The 27,716-nt window shown below is 41.2% G+C and overlaps 1 protein-coding gene across 1 annotated transcript in view; it reads right to left on the minus strand.

Annotated features, from left to right (window-relative positions):
• Window positions 1–631: 631 nt before the first annotated feature.
• Window positions 632–27,716, minus strand: part of GNA11 (G protein subunit alpha 11) — a 52,533-nt gene continuing 25,448 nt past the window's right edge. Inside the window, exons 2-7 of the mRNA XM_073660643.1 lie at window positions 24,127–24,311; window positions 23,745–23,899; window positions 22,268–22,396; window positions 17,340–17,469; window positions 15,909–16,062; window positions 632–6,561 (exon numbers count right to left, since the gene is read on the minus strand). Of these exons, the coding sequence (XP_073516744.1) occupies window positions 6,371–6,561; window positions 15,909–16,062; window positions 17,340–17,469; window positions 22,268–22,396; window positions 23,745–23,899; window positions 24,127–24,311 (944 nt within the window). The 3' untranslated portion in view covers window positions 632–6,370. The remainder of the gene's footprint in view (window positions 6,562–15,908; window positions 16,063–17,339; window positions 17,470–22,267; window positions 22,397–23,744; window positions 23,900–24,126; window positions 24,312–27,716) is intronic.

The following is a 27,716-nucleotide window of genomic DNA, read 5'->3' on the forward strand; positions in this document are numbered from 1 at the left end:
CAGCACAAAGCAACAGAAGGTATTATACAGCGATACTGAGCAGTACAGCTGTGAAAACAGAACTTGCTAAAATGCAGCAGCTGGAGACGGGAGTAGGATCGTCCGCACACCATCTGCAGGTGGTGGGTTTCTGGAAACAGACATGTGCCGATGCACTAGACTTTCCTGAGCTCCACCCTCCTATGGTTGGTGCTTGGACAGTTATTCAGACCTCTGCTATGAATGGCCCAGATGGGAATAACCCTTAATGCAGATATGAAGAACATCTCTTCAGTAATAGATATGCTACAAGTTTTCAGAAGTAACATTATTTAGTAGCAGAAGCGAGATAAAAAAATAAATAAATTTAAAAAAAAACACTATAGCCGAAAGTTAGGTTTTTGCCCTTAACTGTAGACTAAGTATAGGTGTCACTTCGAGACAGTGAAATTTATTGTGAGATCAATCTTGCCAGGTCAACCAGTGAACACAAAAATAATGGAGTGTGGGCTATGTAGGCCCTAATTGAGTCTTTGTATTGTTTCAAACTATGAATGCACCCCAGATTAATTTAAGAGCTGAACATTTATTTATTTTTTTTTAAACAAACAAAACCCATAATGAAAACCTCAGACAAAACTAGAGGAACATATTCCAATTTCAAACGATTTATTTTAAAGGAGCACAGTATGAAAATCAAATTCCAGTGTGCATTTGAGCAACAGTAGAGCACAAGGGACAAGAGCCAAAGCATTTAGGGGGAAAACAAACAAAAAGAAAAAAAACAAGGTGAGGAGGAAAAACTTTCATGTGGCTAACAAAGAAAATCAGCCTGTGTTAGTTTGAACAAACTGTAAAATTAGATTACTTTATGCAGCAAAATAAGAGATTTGTGAAAGTTCATGCTCGGAAGAGTCCTTTGTCTTTTTTGTTAAGTAATAACTTAAATATCTCTGTAACGACTGCTTCAATCTGATGGAGATCTATCCATATCACACATGGGCACGCCACAAAACACCAATATCGCACCCTGGTTTGGGGTGGGTCATAAGCTTCGTGCCTGTTACATTAAACATTTTGCAGAAATGTATTTCATTTTCTTCAGAGACTGCCCATATTTTGCCTATCGCAGTCTCATCCTCTACCCTCCACAACCAGTACCATGCCTGAATCAAAGATTTTAACATGTAGGAGACATCCCAGTAAAGGAAAAGGTTGCCTTTATAAAAAATGTCCATAGTTTGCACTCCCCGCCCCAAAAGATCCAATAATAGATAAAATCACAAAGCAAGCTATAATAAAAGACAACTCCGTAGGGACAGAACTGTTGCTTTTGAGAAATGGGAAGTACGCTTAGGTGTCATCCGAATTTGCAGCTGAAGCAAAAATAGGAAAGGTGGAATCTCTAGAATAAGGAATGTTTAGGAAGATATACACACAAGTCCTCATTAAAGTCTTACACAGCATGGATCCACAATAGTTAGTGGAATGAATACATGTAGTAAATCACATTCCTTAACATAGCAGAGAAACAATACATTTACCAGTGTGTATGTGCAAAAAAAAAAACAAAAAAACATTGATTTAAAAACGCACAGGTAAAAAATAAAAAAAAAAAGGCAGGGAGGTGGATTTTTATGTTGGCTGGTGATAACCACGACTTTGGCACTTTTACTGAAGGAAAAACTAAAAACAATGGCAAAATGTAGTCATGAATTTGTGAAATTGATGTAGATAGCAGATGGAGAGGCAGGAAAATAAAAAAACACCACAGAAAAGAGTCGCCATTTTACCTCTTACGACAGACACCACTCTCATGCACAGAAAGGGATAAAGACTGGGTATTGTATTTATTATTTCAGAATTTCTTTACACAGTGCAACATGAAACCGCAATGTGGGGGAGAGGGGCTGGCATGTCACAATAATTACAAGTGCATATTAAAAAACATATATTATATATATATAATGTACATCATATAAAACAACTGTGAAACAGAGAAAACTTATAAGACAAAATGTGATGTCGAAGCTCAAATGGAGCAAACTGCCATAGAGGCAATGTTTAAAAACACTTAAACAAAACAAAACACAACTTGTGAACATGGTGATCAAACTGGAGGCATTGATAGTGTATCAATGTTACAACGGCCCTAATCCTTCACAGGGAGTTAGAGTCATCAGTGACAGATTCACAATGTATCGATGGCCACAAAATACACAGGGAGAACCTTCTAAAGCGGATAAAACAGAATACTGTGCATTATCTGGAAGGCATGGCTTCAAGAACACCAATGAAAAAAAGGTTGGTGATGATCTAGAAAAAAAAACAACAACTATTTGGTGGGGGAGGGGAGGGGGGGCCAGCAACAAACAATTAAATAATAAAAGCAGCACTACTAATCGGTTAAATCTCCCACTTCCTTAACACGTGAGTGAAGTTTTATTTGCTATTTTACTGTATTTACCCTACATTATACCACTGTAAAACGGATAATCAATAATCAGGAAAAAAAAAAAGAGGAAAAAAAATTGCAATGACATTTAGCTTTAGGCTTTCATACAATACTTAGATTGCTGGGTGTGCCCATAAAACAATTCAGGTCAGAAATAAATCCGATCTTCAGAGCCCTAAAAATATCACTAAAAGTCACCTGCCATACTCCAGAAAGGGAGTGGCACAGCAACAATCTATAGGGTAGAGGGCTATAATCTGGGGCTCTCAAAGACAATCTACCGTAAAACTGGAACGTCACAGATTGGAGAACACTGCAGAAGACGTTCATCAGAATGGATTATAAATGTAAAAGATTGACATGGAAAAGAGTTTATAGTACTGGCTAACCAATTTGACACTTAAAGATGTTTCCACTACTTTATCACCGATGACCTATCCATAGAATAGCTAAATCATCAATGTCGGATTGGTTGGGGTCTCACACCCAGCACCCGTCCAATCAGCTCTTCTCGGTGTCGACGGAGATGCTCTGTCTACTGGTGGCCACAGAAGGGTACTGCACATCCGCATCCTACTGATTTGAATAGGAGGCGGATGTGTAGTACCCTGCCACAGCCACCATCAGAAGACAGAGCAGTTCTGCAATTGAGCATTTCCAGACGGGTGTTGGACCCCAGTCGATCAGACATTGATGTCCTACCTAAGGATAGGTCATCAATGATAAAGTAGTGGACAACCTCTAAGACATGTCAAGAGGGATGGCATTGTTTTAACCACGGACTATTTCTAGAGCCTCTATTTTAGCACTCTGTTGTGCCTCTCCTCTTTTATACCCACTAGAAATGTTTGAATTAATTGACCACTGGGTCCTACCAGCTGGAGGTGTGTCTGGTTTGTGTCACACTTCATTGACAAGATGAATGCCAAACACCCAGTTGTCTACTTATACATATCTAGTAGAATAACACATATGGTAAAGGACAGAGTTCCAAGCATAGATGGCATAGACTTATTTCATGATGAATACAAGCAGACATTTCAGGAGTAATAACTCAACCTCTTTAATTTAGAATTCACACTGAACTGTCTGAAATACTTTGAGCGATAATTAATGTCCAATCGAGATATATGAAATTAAGTTAAATAAACAAAATAGGTTAAGTACCATTTAAATATTTTCCCATGTCACAACTGGAATCTACCATAACGTGGAGCAGAACCTGCTTCTGTAAGTGTTAAACACAAACTGACACATCTACAGTAAAATACTCCTCCCATTTATATTCATAAGGCACATTACAACCTTGCAGAAAGCAATAATGTAGTTGTGATCTTGCAGAACAGTCTCTTGACCAAGTTCAGCAGCAAATCATCAGCTTGTTAGAAAGAGGTCAATTCTAGATGGAATATAACAAAATAATACCTTCATTAGCATAGCAACAAGTTTAATTAGTGGCCTTGGGTCCATTGGGTCTCCATTATTCCATGTAAGAATTATGGAGCTAGCAGGCTCTTACTAAATAGAACTACATTTTTTGCAGCCAGCGTCCTTTATATGAGCTATATGGCTCTCCGTTTTAGTAAGGGACAGCACACTACGCTAAGCTGGCTCAATACTAGATGGTAAATCTCCAGTAGCATTTAGTCTTTGCAAATGTTAAAGACTCCGCCCGATACAAGGCAACATGGGAGACAAAGGAGAACACTTCTGGATTTCTCTTATACTGAATGTAGTCATGCCATTTAACATTGTAGTGTGTTATATGTGGATTGCCCCTTAGTGTTATGGTAAATGGCAGGAAAGTGCATAAAATATATTATGTATTTAGCTTGAAACACATTTTCATCCCTTCTGCAAGGTCTACACTGTTTGCTCCATTGAGACTTAAGCAAAAAAAAAAGTAGGACACATCACTAACACATGTGCAAAAGGTATGTATACACAAATATACATAAATGTAAGAACAAAGATGTAACAGAGCCAAACATGCCAATGAATCAGTAGGGTTTCATTATTAAGCTGTGAGATATCATCATTGAAAGTCATCCAAAAGCACACAAAAACTCAATGACTAATTCAGCTCTGCTACATCCATACAAAGAATTATCACTGCAAATGAGTCGAAGGGAGTGCCAGCCATCTACGGTGTTGTGCTTTTACATGTCATGGAATGCTTTGACAACATAATATCCTTCTGTTTTAATGCAATGAGTGCGATCTCACCAATATATTGTCACTTTCTTAGCATCAAAATAAATCGACATAAAAATTCCATTGTGTCTAGAATACAAAGGCATTGCTCATTTAACAGAGGGTATGCCGCCTTAGTCTGTATCCCTTCTTCAGATCATGAAGTGAGAATAGGTACAATCAATGTTGCTTAGTGTAAAATTACTTCCCATTTCTGGTGTTATTATACAACTGCATGGATTAAGATCCACCTTTGATTAACAGGTTAGCATGTTGGTGATTTATGGGTGTCAAGCAGGAGCCTGCTGGTTTGGAAGGATGATAGATTTAAAATCTCTTGATTGTAGCGTAAATTGCAAAAATGTAGTGTCACATTAAAATTATACAGCAGAGCAGCAACATTTATATAAAAATAAAAAAAAAAAGGTACAATCTCAGATCTAATCAGCAATGATATAATGAATTTCCCTTAGGGGGCCACCAGCAGAATATAGACTGCCAGACAACAAATATTCCCTCTGCTGTAAAGGGTGCAGCGACAATAAAAAACACTGCTTTAAGGGAAATGCTATGGGTGCAGCAGACGTCACTAATCTTCAAACGGGGCTTGAAACAAAGTGTTTTCAGGAGAATTAGGTGTAGAGGGCGATATGAAAAAAATTGGAGTAGTTAACAAGTGGAAGATTTGTCCATAACAACAAGTACAGCTCTTATATTCCCAAGACCTCATAGGCACACCATGGAGGCTGCACACAATAACTACAGCTCTGTGCTATAGGTGCAGGGAAGAGGACCTCAGGTATATGATGGAACATGGTAATAATGGTTTCCTGATTTACACAGCATCAAAACAGAAAAATCTCGTTATGCAATCCGATGCATGTGGTGGTACAATGTAGCCCCATAAACTTCTATGGGCATTGCATTAAGGCTCTATACAATCTCCGGTTGTATAGAGTCAGAAATATGGTGCAAGTCATGAGGTCTAAGGAAGACTGAAAGTTATTGCTACGGCCAACTCCTCCACTCTACATCTTTTAGATCTATATATGTAGAGTACACTACACCTTGTTTTTGCCCCATGGCAGTTTACAACTTTGAATTCTTCAATGACCCCTCTAGAAAATACAAGGCTGAAATCAATTACAGGGAAACTAAAAGTTTCCATTGGGAAAGATATGCTCAAAATAAAATATATATATTTATATGAGATACAATATACAAACTCACACGCACAACCGATCATTCCTAGAAAGAATACATATGTTAGCCCTGTCATTTGTTTTATCAGTTAAAACCTGCAATGCAATTCAACGGCAAAGACAGAACAAGATCATCTCAGTGAGGATGGAGGAGCAACAGAGTAAAATAAACCTGGAGGCAAAAGAACTGTGGCTGTGAGGGCAGGTACAAACAAGTATGTATAGACTAGAGGAACTGTCCTATTGCCTCTGCTCACCTCACTTATTGTAAAAGAAGAAGACACAGCTCCGTAGAAACAATTTAAAATACATATATGTATATATATATAAAAAATAATAAAAATCACTTGAATTGTACGACTTCTATCAAAGGCAGACTTACAGCATTGTGCTGCATTTTCACGAATTTGGCAAAAAAAAAAAAAAAAAAAGGTAGAAATTAAATCACCAATGTTACAAAAAAAAAAAAAAAAAAAAAAGTCAAATTCTGGTAGTAATAAGGGGTTTACTACACTGGAAAGTAGAGAGTAGCGGGGTCAGGTCACACCAGGTTGTACTCTTTCAGATTTAGCTGTAGGATGGTGTCTTTGACAGCAGCAAAAACAAAGCGGATGTTCTCTGTGTCTGTGGCACAGGTGAAGTGCGAGTAGATTATCTTGTCACTATCAGGATTCAGATCCACAAACATTTTCAGAATGAATTCACGAGCAGTCGTTGCATCTCGCTGGGGACCTAGAGCACAAGAGAATGAAAGACAAAAATAAGCAAGATGAGAAAAATGAAAAGAAAAAAAAAAAAAATTATTATGTACACTGCTCAAAAAAATAAAGGGAACACTTATACAACAGAATATAACTCCAAGTAAATCAAACTTCTGTGATATCAAACTGTCCACTTAGGAAGCAACACTGATTGACAATCAATTTCACATGCTGTTGTGCAAATGGAATAGACAATAGATGGAAATTATTGGCAATTATCAAGACACACTCAATAAAGGAGTGGTTCTGCAAGTGGGGACCACAGACCACATCTCAGTACCAATGCTTTCTGGCTGATGCTTTGGTCACTTTTGAATGTTGGTTGTGCTTTCATACTTGTGGTAGCATGAGACGGACTGTACAATCCACAGAAGTTGCTCAGGTAGTGCAGCTCATCCAGGATGGCACATCAATGCGAGCTGTGGCAAGAAGGTTTGCTGTGTCTGTCACCATATTGTCCAGAGGCTGGAGGCGCTACCAGGAGACAGGCCAGTACACCAGGACACGTGGAGGGGGTTGTACTAGGTCAACAACCCAGCAGCAGGACCGCTACCTCCTCCTTTGTGCAAGGAGGAACAGGAGGAGCACTGCAAAATTACCTCCAGCAGGCCACAAATGTGCATGTGTCTGCACAAACGGTTAGAAACCGACTCCATGAGGGTGGTATGAGAGTCCGACGTCCACAGATGGGGGTTGTGCTCACAGCCCAACACCGTGCAGGACGCTTGGCATTTGCCACAGAACACCAGGATTGGCAAAGTCACCACTGGCGCCCTGTGCTCTTCACAGATGAAAGCAGGTTCACACTGAGCACATGTGACAGACGTGACAAAGTCTGGAGATGCCATGAAGAGCGATCTGCTGCCTGCAACATCCTTCAGCATGACCGGTTTGGTAGTGGGTCAGAAATGGTGTGGGGTGGCATTTCTTTGGAGGGTCGAACAGCCCTCCATGTGCTCGCCAGAGGTAGCCTGACTGCCATTAGGTACTGAGATGAGATCCTCAGACCCCTTGTGAGACCATATGCTGGTGCGGTTGGCCCTGGGTTCCTCCTAATGCAGGACAATGCCAGACCTCATATGGCTGGATTGTGTCAGCAGTTCCTGCAAGATGAAGGCATTGAAGCTATGGACTGGCCTGCCCGTTCCCCAGACCTGAATCCGATCGAGCACATCTGGGACATCATGTCTCGCTCCATCCACCAACGTCGCATTGCACCACAGACTGTCCAGGAGTTGGCGGATGCTTTAGTCCAGGTCTGGGAGGAGATCCCACAGGAGACCATCCACAACCTCATCAGGAGCATGCCCAGGCGTTGTAGGGAGGTCATACAGGCACGTGGAGGCCACACACAATACTGAGCCTCATTTTGACTTGTTTTAAGGACATTACATTAAAGTTGGATCAGTCTGTAGTGTGTTTTTCCGCTTTAATTTTGGGGGTGACTTCAAATCCAGGCCTCCATTGGTTAATACATTTGATTTCCATTGATGATTTTTGTGTGATTTTGTTGTCAGCACATTCAACTTTGTACAGAACAAAGTATTCAATGAGAATATTTCATTCATTCAGATCTAGGATGTGTTATTTGAGTGTTCCCTTTATTTTTTTGAGCAGTGTATATACATATCATATACACACAGTCGTGCTCAAAGTACCCCGGCAGAATTTTTCCTTTCTTGGCTTTGGTTCAGAGAATATGAATGATTTTTTTTTCTCCACTCATGGTTATTGGTTGGGTGAAGCCATTTATTGTCAAACTACTGTGTTTTCTCTTTTTAAATCTTAATAACAACCAAAAACATCCAAAATGACCCTGTTCAAAAGTTCACTTACCCCAGTTCTTAATACCGTGTATTACCCCCTGTAACATCAATGACAGCTTGAAGTCTTTTATGGTAGTTGTGGATGAGGTTCTTTATTTTCTCAGATGGTAAAGTTAATCACAGTTTGAACATTGCTGACTGGCATTATCAATTCCTTGGATATTTTTTGTATCCCTTTCCTGTGTTATAGAGTTCAATACCTTTTTAGATCCGTTGACAATCAATAAACATCAGTGGCTGGATGAACGATGCAAGAATCTGTCTGGATCCCAGAAACTCACTCAGCTTTTATGCACACACCCTGATTACAAGCAAACAGGTCACAGGTGAGGATGTTACTTTTAGTAGCCATTCAAACCCATTTGTGTCAAATTCTGTGCATGTTATCAGGCCAAAATCACCAGGGTATGTGAACTTTTGATCAGGGTCATTTGGATGTTTTTGGTTGTCATTAAAATTTAAAAAGAGAAAACCCAGTAGTTTGACAATAAATGGCTTCATACAACCAATAACCATGAGTGGAGAAAAAGTTTTTTTGTTAGCATTCATATTCTCTGAAACAAGGCCAAGAAAGGAAAAATTCTGCCGCCCTACGATATACTCATATGTACGTGTATTCCCATTACCACCTTGGGACAAATTAATTTCACTACAAAGATTTGTGTGTCTTCTATTTTAGCATTTTATTACTACTATTTACCCACTAGGGGCTTGTATACTAATATACACATAGGTTTAGCATTGTCACCATTCTATTATCATGGCTATTTTTATTACGCTCCCCCTTTTTTTTTTTTTTTGCTCCAGCATTATGAAATCACTATGTCTTGCTGTTAGTGAGCTTTATTATTTTCGCATGTAGCCCTTCATGGGGTTATTCTGGATTTTAATGGTTTATTATATTAATATTTTCTTCAATAAAGGTTATTTTTTATGAGACCATTTCATTCTCTGTTGGGTGCCTTTCCAAAATTGTGGGTAAACAACTTTGTTTCAATCATGTAACACTCATTCAAACTCACCTGTAGCAAGTAACAGGTGTGGGCAATAAGAAAATCACACCTGAAACCAGGTAAAAAGGGGAGAAGTTGACTCAAACTTTGCATTTTGTGTCTGTGTGTGCCACATTAAGCATGGAGAACAGAAAGAGGAGGAGAAAAGAACTGTCTGAAGACTTGAGAACCAAAATTGTTGAAAAAAAATCAACAATCTCAAGGTTACAAGTCCATCTCCAGAGATCTTGATGTTCTTTTTTCCACAGTGCACAACATAATCAAGAAGTTTACAATCCATGGCACTGTAGCTAATCTCCCTGTAAATGGACTGCAGAGAAAAATTGATGAAAGGTTGCAATGCAGGATTAGTCAGGATGGTGGATAAGCAGCTCCAATTAAGGTCTAAAAAAATCCAAGCTGTCCTGCAGGCTCAGGGTGCATCAGTGTCAGCACAAAACTATCTGTCAACATTTGAATGAAATGAAACACTATGGCCGGAGACCCAGGGAGACCCTACTGCTGACACAGAACCATAAAAAAAAAGCCAGACTGCAGTTTGCCAAAATGTTCGGGAGTAAGCCAATCCTTCTGGGAAAGCATCTTGTGGACAGAGGAGACCAAGATAGAGCTGTTTGGTAAAGCAAATCATTCTACTGTTTACAGCAAAAGGATGAGGCCTACAAAGAAAAGAACACAATACCTACAGTCAAATACGGTGGAGGTTCAAAGCTGTTTTGGACTTGTTTTGCTGCCTCTGGTTGCCTTGACTGTGTGCAAGACATCATGAAATCTGGAGATTACCAAAAAGATTTTGGGTCGCAATGTAATGTGCAGTGTCAGAAAGATGGGTTTGCGTCCAAGTGTCTTCCAGCAGGACAATAACCTCAAACATACTTCAAAAAGCACCCACAAATGGATGGAATCAAAAGCGCTGGAGAGTTCTGAAGTGGCAAGCAATGAGTCTGCATCTGAATCCCATAGAACACCTGTGGAGAGATCTTAAAATTGCTGTTAGGAGAAGGCACCCTTCAAATAGGAGAGATCTGGAGCAGTTTGCAAAAGAAGAGTGGTCCAAAATTCCAGTTGAGAGGTGTAAGAAGCTTGTTGATGGTTATAGGAAGCGATTGATTGCAGTTAATTTATTCCAAAGGGTGTGCAGGCAAATATTAAGTTGAGGGTGCCAACAATTTTGTCCGGTCCGTTATGGGGATTTGGGTGTGAAATTATGCATAATTTGTCTCCCCCTCCCACTTTGTTTTTTTGTGTTGTTCCAATACACACAAAAGGAAATAAAACTTGTGTATAACAAAACATGTGTAATTGCAATAATTTTCCAGGTGAAATACTTCATTTTCTGGGACAATTTCAAGGGGGACAACACTTTCGGTCATGACAGATATAGATATAAAAACACACACACACACACACACACACACACACACACACACACACACACCTATTTGTATATAGATAGATATATCCACACAATCTCTACAGAACATTATGGGGCCTTTTATTTTTTTCATTTTGTTAGTGGAAATAAAAGATTAAAAAAAAAGTTAAAGTGAACCTGACAGGTGATACATGCTGTCCATGGATTGGGCAGCATGTATCAGGACACTGGTTGTATGATCTCAGCCAGGTATATTTGACTATGAAGTGCTGCCACTATTCAAGGAAAAACACACTTTAAAAGCTGCGCAATGCCCTGGAGTGACAGGTCTGTCCCTATACAACACGTAGGCAGAGAACTGTCAATCCAGGGCAGCAGGCAGGGAAAAGTGGTCGGGGAACAGCCTGTCCAACTAGTCTACAGCATGGTTTCGCCCCCTGTGGCTTTTAAAGTATGTTCATCTCCGAACCACCGCAGCATTTTCTTTGAGTTCTGTTTTTATTTTTTTCCACTTTGCAGTAAAAATGTCAACTTACGGATGATATAAAATGTAAATTGTTTTACTATGTTGTAAACCAGAGAAAACTAAAACTATATGTATGGGTTTTTCTTTTTAATTTCTTATTTTTTGGGGAGATCGTTAAAAAAAAAAATAATAATAATTTTAGCATTCATCATATGGCAAAAATATAATATATTATTAGATCGGACAGTTACACATGTGACAATACCAAATAGGTATAGTCACATTAATAGTTTCCCTAAGGAAATTGAGTTAGGGATCGCTTGTACACTGACAATACAATAGTATTGCAGTCTACTGTGCAATTAATAATCTAAGACGCTCAACCACATGACTGGGCTTCATACATGTACAAACATGGAAGACATAATAGGCCCAATGCGAACAGAACATTATCCGAAACATGAGCTACTGAAGGTTACACCTATGTTTCCAACAACTTATTGGACAACCCATTCTTAAAACGAACCGGTCACATGATTTATGCAGCTCAAACCACAGGCAGCATGAAACAAAACCTGCTGCTGTGCAGCCAAGTTATAATTTGCTCTGTAGCACTTTGGCATTTCACAGAAAATATAGCTTGAAGATTCGACTTTGGACTGTAGGTAGAGACAAGACTAGTCTAGAACTACCCCCAAATGAGAGGTCTCTCCCATGTGTGAACATCGGCACTGGAGCCACACCAGACTAGCCTGGTCTCTGACTACGGTTCCCACTGGATCTTCAAACTATATAACAATGTTATTGTGCAGCCAGGCTCTGTATCATGCTGCCCAAGCCACGAATTAAGTGACAGTCTCTCTTTAACCCCTTCCCGACCCGTGTCACACCGTTTGTGACATGGAAAACAGTTCATTCCCGACCCATGTCACAGCGTCTGTGACATGGAGGGAAAGAGCCCCTGCAACGCCTGCGAGCGGGGTCGCTCAGGTTTCACAGTTGCTACTGCAACTGGACATCCTGAAGTCGACCCCCCGGGGGGGTGGATTAACCCCCCCGTGCCTGGGACCCCTCCGATTGGCTGTTTCATTTTCACTTTTAGTGAAACGGCCAATCGGTATGAATTAAATATTTCACCAATGAAAATTGGTGTAATATTTAAATCTGGGCATGGCCTGATGCTTACAGCATCAGCCATTGGCTGGGGGGAGTGTCACCTCTGTCCCCCCCTCCCCCCAGATCTGATTGGGGGGCTAGCGTCACATGGATACTAGCCCCAATCAGATGTGGAGGGAGTTTTTCATGATGGCCGCAACTGCCCAGCTCCTACCCGTCCATGGATCGTGTGCCGGCCATTGTGGACCCTCTGCTGCTGCCCCCCGTGGACCCTCTGCTGCTGCCCCCCCATGGACCCTCTGCTGCTGCCCCCCCGTGGACCCTCTGCTGCTGCCCCCCCGTGGACCCTCTGCTGCCGCTGATCGCCTGCTGCCGCCGCTGATCGCCTGCTGCCGCCGCTGATCTGCATCAGGTAGTATTGCCCCCACTCCCCCCCGACCCCCCCTCCACTCCACCCTGACCCCCCCTCCACCCCCGACCCCCCCTGCACTTTCATACCTGCACCCCGACCTCCGCTCCCTCTGCTCCCTCTCCCACGTCTTCATCCACCGGCTGCTGCTCTCCTTCTGACAGCCGGTGGACTGTGATCACAGCAGCAGCAGGCTCAGTGTAAATGCCCTGCTCCTGTGATCAAACCCACCATCCCCCAGTCCCAGTGATATCACCCCCCACCTCCCAATAATCACCCCTCCCCCCAGTGTTCACACCCCCCCCTGTCCCCAGTGTTCACTCCCCATCCCCAGTGTGCACCCCCCCATCCCAGTGATCATCCCCCCCCCCCGCAAACCCAGTGATCACCCCCCTGCTGCTGGCTCCTGCTCCCCTTTCTGCCCCAGTAATCACCCCCCTGATGCTGCCGGCACCAAGCACACACACACACGTACACTCACACTATAATAAAGTTTCGATTTTTTATTTTTTTTTTAACACACACACACACACACACACACACACACACACACACACACACACACACACACACACAATGGCCCGCCCGTCCCACTCATCCCAGTCTAGGGCGTACTAAGCTTAGGAGGCTATGTCAGGTTGGTGTGTGTGTGTGTGTGTGTGTGTGTGTGTGTGTGTGTGTGTGTGTGTGTGTGTGTGTGTGTGTGTGTGTGTGGTGTATACACTACAATATACCACACCGCACACCAACCTGACATACACTACACAATGGTGTCCGCTAACAAATTGGAATCATGTTGCGTTTGGAGAGTCCCTGTGTGCCCAAACATTGGAGCTCCCCCACAAGTGACCCCATTTTGGAAACTAGACCCCCCAAGGCACCTATCTAGATGCATAGTGAGCACTTGGAACCCCCAGGTCCTTCACAAATTAATCCGTAAAAATAAAAAAGTGTTTTTTTTTCCACTTTTTCATTTTTATGAATCAATTTGTGAAGCACCTGGGGGTTCCAAGTGCTCACTATGCATCTAGATAGGTGCCTTGGGGGGTCTAGTTTCCAAAATGGGGTCACTTGTGGGGGAGCTCCAATGTTTGGCCACACAGCGGCTCTCCAAACGCGACATGGTGTCCGCTAACAAATTGAATGGAAAATCGGCTCAAATTGTTAGCGGACACCATGTTGCGTTTGGAGAGCCCCTAATGTGCCTAAACAGTGGAGCTCCCCCACAAGTGACCCCATTTTGGAAACTAGACCCCCCAAGGCACCTATCTAGATGCATAGTGAGCACTTGGAACCCCCAGGTGCTTCACAAAATGATCTGTGAAAACAAAAAAGTACTTTTTTTTTTTCACAAAAATTTTCTTTTAGCCTAAATTTTTTAATTTTCACATGGGTAACAGGATAAAATGCATCATAAAATGTATTGGTCAATTTCTCCTGAGTACACTGATACCTCATATGTGGTCATAAACCACTGTTTGGGCGCATGGCAGGGCTCAGAAGAGAAGGAGTGCAATTTGACTTTTGGAGCTAATTTTCCATTCAAAAAGTAAAATGGCGCTCCTTCCCTTCTGAGCCCTGCCGTGTGCCCAAACAGTGGTTTATGACCACATATGAGGTATCAGTGTACTAAGGAGAAATTGACCAACAAATTTTAGGATGCATTTTATCCTGTTACCCATGTGAAAATTAAAAAATTTAGGCTAAAAGAAAATTTTTGTTAGAAAAATAAAAATGTTCATTTTTTTCTTCCATGTGGCTTTAGTTCCTGTGATGCACCTGAAGGGTTAATAATCTTCTTGAATGTAGTTTTGAGTAGCTTGAGGGGTGCAGTTTTTGGAATGGTGTCACTTTTGGGTGTTTTCTGTCATAAAGACCTCTCAAAGGGACTTCAAATGTGATGTGGTCACTAAAAAAATGGTTTTGTAAATTTTGCTGGAAAAAAGATAAATTGCTGATGAACTTTGAACCCTTCAAACTTCTTACCAAAATTTTTTTTTTTTTCAAAAATTGTGCTGATGTAAAGTAGACATGTGGGAAATGTTATTTATTAACTATTTTGTGTCACATCACTCTCTGGTTTAGTAGAATAAAAATTCAAAATTTGAAAATTGCAAAATTTTCAAATTTTTTCCCATATTTTTGATTTTTTCACAAATAAACGCAAATATTATCGACCTAAATTTAATACTAACATGAAGCCCAATATGTCACGAAAAAACAATCTCAGAATTGCCAGGATCCATTGAAGTGTTCCAGAGTTTTTACTTCGTAAAGGGACACTGGTCAGAATTGACAAAAATGCCAAGGTCTTTAGGGTCAAAATAGCTGGGTCCTGAAGGGGTTAAAATGCTATAGTCCGTGCAAAATAAAAAGACCATTTACTTTCCTCCCCGTTCCAGCGAAGTTGGCTCTGTGTCTGCGGATGCATTGCTGTGTTATTGGCTGTGGTCAGAGCTAGTTCAGACTCCAGCAATTACACTTGGGTGCCAGGAGTATAAACACAGCCGGAGAAGAATGCACCACTCCAAATGTAATACAAAAGAAAAAAAGTTATATATTCACATGCAGTGTTTGAATGCTGCATGAACCTAGGTAAATAAACACCTTTTTCCTTCTACATCAAATTGGGAGTGCTATGAATCTAGTTTTCTGGATTTTGTCCTCTGTACCTGGACACAAGACTTCTTTGCACCCTGATAGACAGCTTCTGTCTTTTGAAAAGCAATATAATCACAGTAATAACCTGCAGTGTCGGGAGTGGGCTTAGCTTCAGAGTCTGCCCATATAGTTAGTGCGCACATCCACAGCACAGGGAAGGCAGATTTGGCCATGGATTAAACAATGTATCGGTTTTTAAAGTGCGCTTCCTTTTAAGAACTAGTTTGACATGAACACGTTCCGCAGATTATACTAGACCGCAATGCCAAGAACCCCGTTAGCTTTTTCACAGTAGCAAGAAAGAATTTCCTGCGTAGCGAAGCTACATAGAAGACAATAGGTGCCAGCATATCAGGAATTAGGAACAATAAAATCTTTGGGACTAATACTAGATAATGGCATAAAATGCAGCAATAAAAACTAGAATTTCTGGGAATGAGAGAAGTGCTTACCATCAAACTCAGGGAAGTAATCTACAAGGTGAGAATACATGATCTTATCTTCAAGAAGGTCCTTCTTGTTTAGAAAAAGGATAACTGATGAATTCTGGAACCATGGGTAGGTTATTATAGTTCTAAAAAGAGCCTTGCTCTCCTCCATCCGATTCTGCCAAAAATAATGAAAATGGATAAATGTTAAAAAAAAAAACAAAAAAAAAAACACACAAATTGTCCAGAATCTAAAAACTTATTGAAGTGTACCTATTATCACATTTTATCTCATGTCTAATTTAAACTAGTGTAAAAACCTGTGATGAGCAATGTCAATATAGGGCTTTGATCATTAGATCACTATTATTCTCTCTTTACACAGGGACAGAATTAAAGGGATTACATTTAACTCTATTGTCACCACAAATGTCTTTATTAATGCAAATAAAGTGTTTAGGCTGCACAACCAGAAAAAAGGCAAAAATGTCCTGATGCCGGGTCAAATAGTATAGATTCCCCTTGCAGACCAAATCCAACAAATTTAAGAAGTTTGCCAGAACCATTTAAAAATGTGCAAAAAAGATTTGATTGAATTCCATCCTGTTACCATGCATCAATGGATCAACCCTTTCAGAAGACTTTGTTAGGGTATGTGCAGAAATGAAGCAGAAAATTTCTGCAGCGTTTCTGCATGTAAAAACGCTTGTGGATTTTACACGCGTTTTTACATGCGGATTTGACTTGCGTTTTTAAAATGCATTGGGAAAGCAAATCCGCATGCAGAAACGCACAAATAATGGACATGCTGCGGATTTTTCCGCTGCAGAAAATTCCGCAGCCTGGGAGCAGAACATGCAGATTTTTATTGGGGATCATGGGGCACGGATTACCAAGAGTTTTGCAAGCATTTACTCTGCGAAAATCCGCATCAAAAAACGCTTGAAAAAACGCATAGTGGGCACACAGCCTTAAGTGTACTGTGCTCTCTGCGTAGGCCGATCCGTGCTGACAGAATGGATTGCCATTTAAGCTTTTCTAGCAAACTCTTGCCTTTATTATCAGGGTGTGTCTTCACGTTTAAAAATCATTTGACATATCAAGTAGTCATATCAGAAATTCGGATCAGTGCTGAGACCTTCAGGGCTCACTAAATCAAAGAAGTAGATATACTCCGCCAACGACTGTTCTCCAACGAGACCAAAGACAGCATTAATGGAAAGTTAATGGAGCCTCTTTTGAGACTTCCCCGCCAATCAAAATGGAGACAGGGCTCTGTGATGCTCTTTAGACTCAACGGGAGTTGTACAAATATGTATGCAGTAGGGGCAGTCAGCAGAGGATTAATCTCTTGTGAACTACCCTTAAATGTGTACTCGTTGCCATTGTGGCTTTGGCTGTTGACACCGTTAAATACTTATTAAAAATAATCTCTGAAAGTATTGGGATACATACCTCATTGTCAGACTCCACAAGGACTTGGTCATATTCACTCAGAGCTACAAGGAACATGATGGAGGTGACATTCTCAAAGCAGTGTATCCACTTCCTCCGCTCTGATCTTTGCCCCCCAACATCCACCATTCTGACAAACAAAAACAAATCTATTAGATTAAATTTCAAGTACAAACACTGAACATTTTCAGACTTTTAATACCGGATGTATATCTAATATAATGTGGTAATAGGAAAGACGATGATCCAGCTCCACAGACTCCAATAGTAAAAACAAATGGCTTTTATTTAGATTTTTTTTTTAAAAAATATCCAAATGGCAATAATGTAACTCCAGCTGGTAGACAAACAATACTGAAACGAGTCTGGTAGCGCACCCCTTCTTGGTGCCCTTGTGTTTCCCTTCTAGTATTGTTCTTCCACCAGCTGGAGTTACATTATTGCAATTTGGATATTTTTTTAAAAAATTCTAAATAAAAGACATTTGGTTTTACTATTGGGAGTCTGTGGCGCTGAATCATCGTCTTTCCTATTACCTGTCTACTGAGCGCAAGCAGCAGCGCTGATCACGGACCCCGAAGAGACACAGCTGTTTCATGGAGGTGAGCTGTTTTTTTATCCTTTTCCCTTTCCTAATATAATGTGGACAGAAATCGCAAGTTTCTTTATGCAAGCTGAATATGTAGCTTTTGTGACATTTCTTACAACCTACCCTGATATTACACGAAGCTATTTTTTTTTTTTTGATTATCCAGCCATGCCATACTATAATCACACACTTTATAACCGTTTTTTATTTGGTTTGATAGGACATTTAAAACAATTGTTAAAAGGGTTATTCCCATCTTCATAGATGAATATTATCGGATAGTACTGTAAAAACAAGCACTTTTGCAATTTTCTGCATGTTAAAATGTTGCGTCTGTTCTTAAGATATTAACAGTTTTCCTTTGTTTACAGCTTGTTGCCTAAGAGACCGACCACGGTTGCTGTCTAGATCATAAGCACTGTCCAGGATTAGGAGGCAACACATTGCTTCAGGTTTCCTGGCCAGCTTCAAAACAGTGCTTAAAAGTCAACACGAAGAGAATCTGCGGCTCTGTTGACTTGCAAAAGTCTGACCAGTCTGTGCTGGCGGAGATCGGTGCAGGGCACAACAGGCAGGTAGGAAGTAACCACCTGACTGTTAGTGCTTAAAGTCCCGGATATGCCCTTTAAACAATAGTGATCAGTGATATCGCGGGTCTCTGCTGTTACTGTCATTTAAGCGCCTCAATCCGGCCTGGGCGTCCATTATGCCAACAAAAAGTTTAAAAAAATAAATAAAAAAAAAAGTGCATATGTCGTGTTGCCACATCTGTAACAGATACAGTACAAATCAAAATATAAAATTAACCCAAATGGTAAACAAAGTAATGAGTAGGAAAAAAAACGGAAAAAAAAAAAAAACTGTCACACAGCAACATCGATGGAATAATCAACAAAGGTACATGGTGAGAAACAATCCCCCCCCATTTCATAAAACAAAAAAAAACATTTTTTCATAAAACTGAAAGGGTTCCCCACTACCACGACAAACCCTTTAAATTAAAAAGTTACTGTAAAATAAAAATAACAGGTACCTGCCATACTGGCGCAGGGTCTCCTGTGACATTTATGCTGTAAGCTCTGCAGCCAAATCAGCGGCAGCCATTAATAAGAATAACAATCTTTCTTTTCATATAGCGCCAACATATTCCGCAGCGCTTTACATACATTATCATCACTGTCCCCATTGTGACTCACAATCTAAATTCCTTATCAGTATGTCTTTGGAGTGTGGGAGGAAACCGGAGAACCCAGAGGAAACCCACACAAGCACGGGGAGAACATACAAACTCCATGCATATGTTGTCCTTGGTGGGATTTGAACCCAGGACCCCAGCGCTGCAAAGCAACAGTGCTAACCACTGAGCCACCATGCTGCCCTTAGGTTTCTACGCCCTTAAGGTTATGTGCCCACGATGCAGAAATGAAGCAGAAATTTTCCGGAGCATTTCTGCTTATCATTGGAAGAAAAAACGCATGCGGATTTTACAAGCGTTTTTTTACTTCCGGATTTGCCATGCATTTTTCCAATGCATTGTACACTGTGTTCCAAATTATTATGCAAATAATATTTTCTCAGATTTTCCCAAATTACCTATATGAATTGCAGTCATTGTAATTTTCCAGTCAAATAACTATTAGAGTACAATTGAAAGGTTTTTGTACAAACTGCCTATGATAACAGTATATTTTTAAAAAAATAAAACACTCAAACTGCACTCAAAATGCATGTTCCAAATTATTATGCACAGCAGAGTTTTCAACCTTTTCATTTTAATAAATAACAAAAAAATGGTCATTTTTGAAATTATAAGCATTAGCAGGTTATTACAAACTGAAATCAAACAGTTTTCAACTCAAAACTTTATTCTAGGTGATGTTACATTTGCACATAGGACCCCTTGTTCGAAAGGAGCTTCTGAACTTTCTCGTCCATTGAATTTGTCAGGTTTTGGATGGTTTCTGCTTCAATTGTTTTGCATGAGGACAGAATACCCTCCCAGAGCTGTTGCTTAGATGTGAACTGCCTCCCGCCATCATAGACACTCCTTTTGATGATGCTCCAGAGGTTCTCAATGGGGTTGAGGTCAGGGGAGCATGGGGGTCACACCATAAGTTTGTCCCCTTTTATGCCCATAGCAGCCAGAGATGCAGATGTGTTATGTGCAGCATGAAACAAATAGGCTGCCACTATTATACACCACACCCTTGTTTATAAAAATAAATGCACACCATCAAAGCAAGTTGTTTTTTTAACAAGCATTTTTGGTTGGAATTTTATTGTAGTGCATTTTTTCCTTATGTTTTTCAAGTCCTATAAAAAAAAAAAAAAAAAAAAAAAAAAAAAAAGCGCCACAGAAAAGCAATATATCCAATATGTGGGTAGACTTTTCAGTAAAATTGTATCCACTATTGCAGTGAATTTAGAAAAAAAAAAAGTTAGAAATCAAAGCCTTTCAGCCTATCAAAACACTGAGCACGAATCCAGTGTTCAAGCTCTCCACTTTCTGGACCGACTTAGGAGAAGTGAACTAGGGGGAATGAAAAACTGACCGCGCTGTACAACTACACGATAACAGCAGCTTCAGGAAACTCTCACAGGCACAATTCCAGTTTCGGTCATTTCTGAAATCTACAGCAAATACTAACAAAAGACAAAAGGATAGAAAAGGCCAATACTGCCAAGGTCAAGATTGTAGGAAACTAGAAATTAAAAAGTGTTCACTGTTTATATATCAAAATTAAAAGGAAATATAAAAGGAAAGATAAAAAAAAAATAAAAATCTTATGGCCAAAGATTCTAAAGTTTCTGCAAAAAACTCAGATGTTTAAAAGGGGTTTCCACTACACTGATGACCTATCCATATGTGAGCAATATCAGATCTGTGGGGGTCGGACACCACAGCTTCGTACACCGTTTAGTGGCCGCTGCAAAGTACTCCAGATCAGCTCCTATTTAACTAATAGAGGCTGATCTGCAGTACCGTATATACTCGTGTATAAGCCGACCTGAGTATAAGCAGAGGTACCTAATTTTACCACAAAAAACTGGGAAAACATACTGACTCGAGTATAAGCCCAGGGTGGGAAATGCAGCAGGTACTGGTAAATTTCCCCAATCCTGGTATGCGTGGCCCCCTCATACCCCAATCCTGGTATGCGTGGCCCCCCTCACCCCCCCCAATACTGGTATGCGTGGCCCCCCCCTCACCCCCCAATCTTGGTATGTGTGGCCCCATCACAGCACAGTTAAAAAAATAAATAAAACTTATATTAGCCTTCCTTCCTCACCTCTGCTCCAGCGCTGCGTCCTGTCTGCAGCAGCTCATGGCAGCATCTGAGGCACAGCGCGCGCTCTCAGACACTGCTGTGAGCTGCTGCCGGCAAATTCACTCCTCTCCACGCCGGGACCATGTGCGTGGAGAGGAGTGAATATGCTTTCTCTTTTGTAGCGGGTACTGTCAGCAGGAGCTGTGGCTCAGCGCTCCTCCGTGCCCGCTGCTAAAGGAAAATGAATATTTCCTCTTCTCCACACTCCATGGGCGTGGAGAAGGAATATTAATTTGCCTTTAGCAGAGGGCATGGAGGAGCGCTGAGTCGCAGCTCCTGCTGACTGTGCCCGCTCCTACGCCGCCGCAAACCCCCCCCCCCCCAGCTATCCACCAACAGAATCTATATATACACTTGGGTATATACCAGAGTAAAAGCCGAGGGGGGCTTTTTCAACACAAAAAACGTGCTGAATCTTGGGTTACTCCCATTCTCATGATTGAGACGGGAATAACGCTGTCCAATTCAGCCCATTAGATCAGGCAAGAGTGGCCGAGCTATGCAGTTTCCGTATCTCCAGTAAAAATTAATGGGCAGTTAGAGAAATCGGGCAGTTCATTATGCAATGCTGTTTCCCTAATGCTCAGTCATTTGTATGGGAGCTGGAGAAAGTGTGTTGCTCAGACATGCTCGACTGATTCTATAGCTTCTCCTCTTTGCTGGAAAGAGTCAACTTTGCAAACATTACGAGATCTGGGTGGAAAACCACAAGATGTCATACAAAATCAAAAATATTCAGCCACCTTAGACCTGCTACTGGGGTCTCACAGGCACATGCGAGAACTAGATAAGACCATGTGGTGCCGTAACAGATGTGGAGGCAATGCCCAGAAAACAGATGACCGAAGAAGCAGACCCAAGGCTCACAAAAGACCGGAGTATTTACAATATAGCTGTCTTTTCACATCCTGTACAAATTAAGGGGTTTTCTGAAATTATGTCAGACCCTAGAAAACCCATCTATTAAAATTAAAACGATAAGAGACAAGAACAGGCAATAATGCTTTCACCTAAAAATTATGTTTTCCAAGTCGAAAGGGTACTCAATGATACCAGTAGTTGGCACTCTAACTCTCAAAACATCTTGTTGGGTGGGCAGGTAGCCTGGCTTGGAAATGCGATCCATATCTGTCAAGTAACTGAAAAAGAAACAAATCATTGATTAGAAAATAAAATTAAAAAAATGGAAATGGCGCACCTTCATGTGCTATACTTTGTTCTATAAAACTCAAAAGTCCCCTATTCATCAAGACAGAGTAAACAAAGGTGGTCTAGATGAGGGGGAGTGTTGGAGTGAGACACATTTGATACATTAAAGAAGCATCTTAGTGAATCATGCCTGTCCGAAAAGTGGCGTATGCCTCGCCAAAAATCTTACTGCAGTTAGGGACCGGAGTAAGATTTCTGGCAGAAGGTATGCCAGAACTCATGAATTAGATGAGCTGAGCAGTCAGGCCACCATTCTGCCCATTTTGGAAGAGCTAGGCAAAACTGGAGTGAAAATGTCCAAAGTCGCAACAATTTTGTGACTTTTCAATGTGATTTACATGAGAATTCTGGCATAATCGCTTTGATGAATCAAGGCCAAAGTGTCATCCAAACTGCAGTTATAGCTGTGCAAAAGGCCATTCCCACTTATAAAAGTCATAAAGGTGAAACACTCAAATTTCTAGCTAGCTAATGCTCCTGAAAGGGAATCTGTTTTTGCCACCTAATCTAGACAGTGAATCTGATTTCAGTGATAAGTCAGTCACTTATTGGTCTGCTTTCTGTAGTTTTGATGTTTTATCAGCAGCAGATTATTAGAGGACTAGTTAACCTGCTGCCATATGGGCTTCCATATTCATGAGGTCTGTATAACTCCGCCCCCACTACTGATTAACAGTTTTCTGTCTATGCACAGTGCACACAGAAAGCTGCCAATCAGTGGCGGGGGCGGGGTTGTACAGAGCTCAGCATTCAGAGAACTGGTAGATTTGCAGCAGAAAAAAAAATATCAAACCTGCAGCAAGCAACCCAGTAAAGAGACAGCTGGAATCAGCGTCTCTTCCCTATATCATGCTACTCTCAGAAGGAATAGCAAAATCTTGGTGGCAGTTTCCTAAGAACGGCGATGTTCACACTGGTCTAGCATGGTAGCTAGACGCTCATTTATTAAGGGGCACATGCCTCTAAATTAATCAGGTGCATCTAACAAGTGCTGTGCGCCTCGCAACAAATCTGATTCCAAATAAGGACTGGAGTAAGATTTCTGGTGTAAGGTACACCACAGCTCGTCATGAATTAAATGAGCTGTGGCATCACGCCTCAGCTCAGCTACATTTTGGAGAGGCTGGGTAAATCTGGCGTAAAAACAGTCACAAAGTTTGTGCACACCAAGTTTGCAACTTTTTAATTCTGGGGTAATCGCTTTGATGAATTGGGACCTATTGTAACATTTATCAGAAGGCTGTATTCCAATAATCAAAGAATCCTGTAAGAACGTACTATTTGGCTGAATCTGACAGTTGGTATTCCCGTCGCCGATCATAGCATTCCTGGATACCTGGGTCACTCCACAGGTTTTTGATTGCATTGATATATGGCTGTTCAAAAGTGCAGACCCTTTCCACATCCACTTCTCGTACAATGAGTGCGTTAGCCTGGAGAAAAAGAAGTGTGGAAACAATCAATATACAGGATCGTAGCACTCAACAGGTAACAACAGTATGTGACACACAGGTGTACACAATGGAGTTTATTTCTGCCTTTGCCAATTTTATGGACAGGGCAATTTCCATAAAGCTGGAGGCATGATATTCAGAATCATCCATATAGTTGGGTACGAAGCACTGGCATTTATATGAGCAGTACATCACCCACATCTTACCTTGTTCTGCTCACACTTATAGGGGATTTTCAATGTGTCCATGGCACGGATCATAGACTGCATGGCAGTAAAGATATTCTGATACACAAGCTTGGTAAAGCCCTTTTTGTCCTCTTCTGAGTAACCAGAGCCATGGATTATTCTCATCTGTTTAATGAAAGTGCTCTTGCCACTTTCTCCTGTACCTACAAGACAAACATAGAATAGGGTTACACATAACCGCCCATGTGCAATGTCAGAACACCAGCCCCCCACCATAACTGGCTCCCTAGTAACCAGGCATACTAGAAACTAATCTACCTCTCACTCCACCTCATGGCTGCCACTGTGTTATTCTACAGTAACTATGGCACAACCATTGCTAGCTGTACTTGTAATAAAACATGATCAAAAGAGGCAATTTATGGCAGACTTCACGTTCATGGCCTTTAGTTTCACATCTAAGCGTGCCCCAAGGTTACCAATGCGCACTCACCAATGACCTCCATGCACTGAAATTCATTGACATGCACATTGCTAACAAGACCTGAGCAACCTCGGCCTCTCCTGTGGTCTCTGCCTGGAAGCGAGGACATCCCGTCTACAGTCACCTGACTGTCGGCCACAATCCAGCAGCAGAGTCAGGTGGCTGATGGGCAGGATGCCACCCCACCGGATGGGATGCCACCCCATCAGGCAGTCACTCAGGATGGGAAGTCGTCGCTTATCACAGTACAGACAACTGACGCTGCGGCACTGAACCCCATTAATACAGGAAGCCCGCAGATTCTGGTCTTTAAAAAGAATAATTACGGACTGGTTTCTGGCTTGTCTGTTTTTTGTTTCCCCTTTCAGATAGAACAGTGAAGTTTATACTTCTGATCTACACAAAACCACCTACCAGAAGAGTTGGATTTTATTCTGTAAATTTCCTGACACTTTTGCCCACACTAGCCTCCAAAAGGTAACAAAGCGAATACTAAAATTCCTTGAAGTAAAAATGCATTGCAAATGCCAAGATACAAAACGACACCTAATTTGGGAAAATGAACGAGCATGGTGTGAAACATTACTGGCACGTGTGAATGTTGGAAATAAATCAATAGCATATTTAATACTGGTGAAGAAGGACAGAGGCCCCACACACACTCAGACCCCAAATGTCAAGAGGGCATTTTATAGTAAAATGGCAATTCATGTGCCCCAGACTAGCTCAGATAGGAGGTTTAGCAGACATGGAAATGCCATGCACAATAACAATACCCTCTTACGTTATCTTTAATGACGCCCTTAACTAGCCATAATGAGCCCTCTGCACAGCATTTACCGCATCAGAGCACATCTGCAGGGAAAACCCAGCCTAGTTAACCACAAAGTGCAGCTACACTGGCATGTAAAAGTTTGGGCAACCCTGGTCAAAACTACTGTTATTGTGAAGCAAGTTGAAGATGAAATTATCTCGAAAAGGGCTAAAAGCTAAAGAGGACACAAAGGATACGCATTTTAGGCAAACTATATATTATATTCAAATCTGTTACATTTTAAAAATTACAAAAAGGAAAATGGGCCGATGCAAAAGTTTGTGCACCCTGCAGAATTGGTACCTAGTAGCACCCCCTTTTTGAAAGTATCACATCTTGTAAACGCTTTTTGTAGCAAGACAGAGTCTTCCAATTCTTGTTTGATGGATTCTCATCTATTCTTCCTTGGAAAATTCTTCCAGTTCTGTGAGATTCCTGGGTCATCTTGCATGCACTGCTATTTTGAGGTCTAGCCACAGATTTTCAATGATATTCAGATCAGGGGACTGTGAGGGCCATTGTAAAACCTTCAGCTTGCATCTTTTGAAGTAGTCTATTGTGGATTTTGACGTGTGTTTAGGATAATTATCCATTTGTAGAAGACATCCTCTTTTCAACTTTAGCTTTCTTTACAATTGGGGCTATGTTTGCATTAAGAATTGAAATTTCATTGCATCCATTCTTCCATCTACCTGTGAAATGTTCCCTGTGCCATTCGCTGCAACACAACCCCAAAACATGATTGATCCACCCCCATGCTTAACAGTTGGCAAGATGTTCTTTTCCTGAAATTCTGTGTCCTTTTTATTCACACACAGCTTTGAGCATTGTGGCCAAAGAGTTATTTTTTACCCTCACTGGTCCACAGAACTTGTTTCTAAAATGCATCAGGCTTGTTTAGATGTTCTCTTGCATAGTTCGGATGCTGAACTTTATGGTGAGGACCCAGTAGAGGTTTTCTTCCATGAAGGCCATATTTGTGCAGGTGTCTCTGAACAGTAGAACAATGTACCACAATTCCAGAGTCTGCTAAATCTTTCTGAAGGTCTTTTACAGTCAAGCAGGGGATCTGATTTGCCTCTTTAGCAATCCTACGACCAGCTCTCACTGAAATTTTGCTTGGCCTTCCAGACCTTATCTTAACCTCCACCGTTTCTTTTAACTGCCATTTCTTAAGCCTTGGTCAAAGTTACCTGAGCACACAAATTTCCAAGGGTGCCCAAACTTTTGCATCAGCCAATTTTCCTTTGTTACCATTTTAAAAAAAATGCCAGTATATATTTTTTTGCCTAAAATACAAAGGTAATGTGTCATCTTTAACGTTAGGCCATTTAGAGATCAATTCACTTGCTTAACTGTTCACAACAACAGTAATTTTGACCAGGGGTGCCCAAACTTTTACATACTACTGTAATTTAGGCTTTTAGGTTATGTTCACATTTGCATTTCCACTGACAATATACCGTAGTTGAGAAAATTTAAGTTAAAGGGTTATCCCCATCACTTCCTTTCATAGATAATACAGGAATGACTTCTAGGTTTCATCCACCTGGGGAGCGGTTACAAAAACAGCCAAGTGCAATTGTGTTACACTACCGTACAACACGGCTGAGTGCTATGCGATAAAACATCACATAGCACTCGGCCCACTGTTATTCTATGGGGCTGCTCAGATCAGCGATTATTTTCTCATGCGGATTTGGCATGAGAGAACAATAGCAGCATGCTGTGATTTGCAGCGAGACTCTATTCACTTGCACCCATACAAGTCTATGGGTACGCGTGAAACACTGGACTGCACTCCGATGTCAGCCCAGTGCAGTCCGATATACTCCAAGTCATGCCATGGAGGAGATGGAGAAATCACTTTCTCTGTCTCCTCCGCAGCTGTGCTCCAATCTTTTCATGTGAGAGGATCGGAGCAAAGAGCAAGGACACTAGGTTCACACTCGCAGCAGAGCAGGAGCCGAGGATCATTAGCAGATCACATCCGATGCCATACGCTGGTGTGACGCCGGCCTTAGTCTGAGGCCACACGGCCGTTGATTCTATCGTGCGAGGGAATCAGGCCGATTATGCCAATATCACTTGGCTCAAACTCTGTCAAAGTTTGAGCCAAGTGTCACCAGGGCTGTGGACTCTGAGGCCATCTTTGTGGAGTCGAAATAAAATGGACCGAATCATAATATTTTAGTATATCATATTATAGTACATTGGGTTTAGTAGCACAATGCAAGATGTGCTGTATATGTTTCCATAAGAATTTGGGAAAGTTATGAAATGTCCTATAAATGTCTGCTCTGTTCCTGA

The sequence above is a fragment of the Phyllobates terribilis genome, unplaced genomic scaffold (genome assembly GCF_046119375.1).
Source record: "Phyllobates terribilis strain yellow unplaced genomic scaffold, ASM4611937v1 Scaffold_1__5_contigs__length_1240528914, whole genome shotgun sequence".
Taxonomy (NCBI): domain Eukaryota; kingdom Metazoa; phylum Chordata; class Amphibia; order Anura; family Dendrobatidae; genus Phyllobates; species Phyllobates terribilis.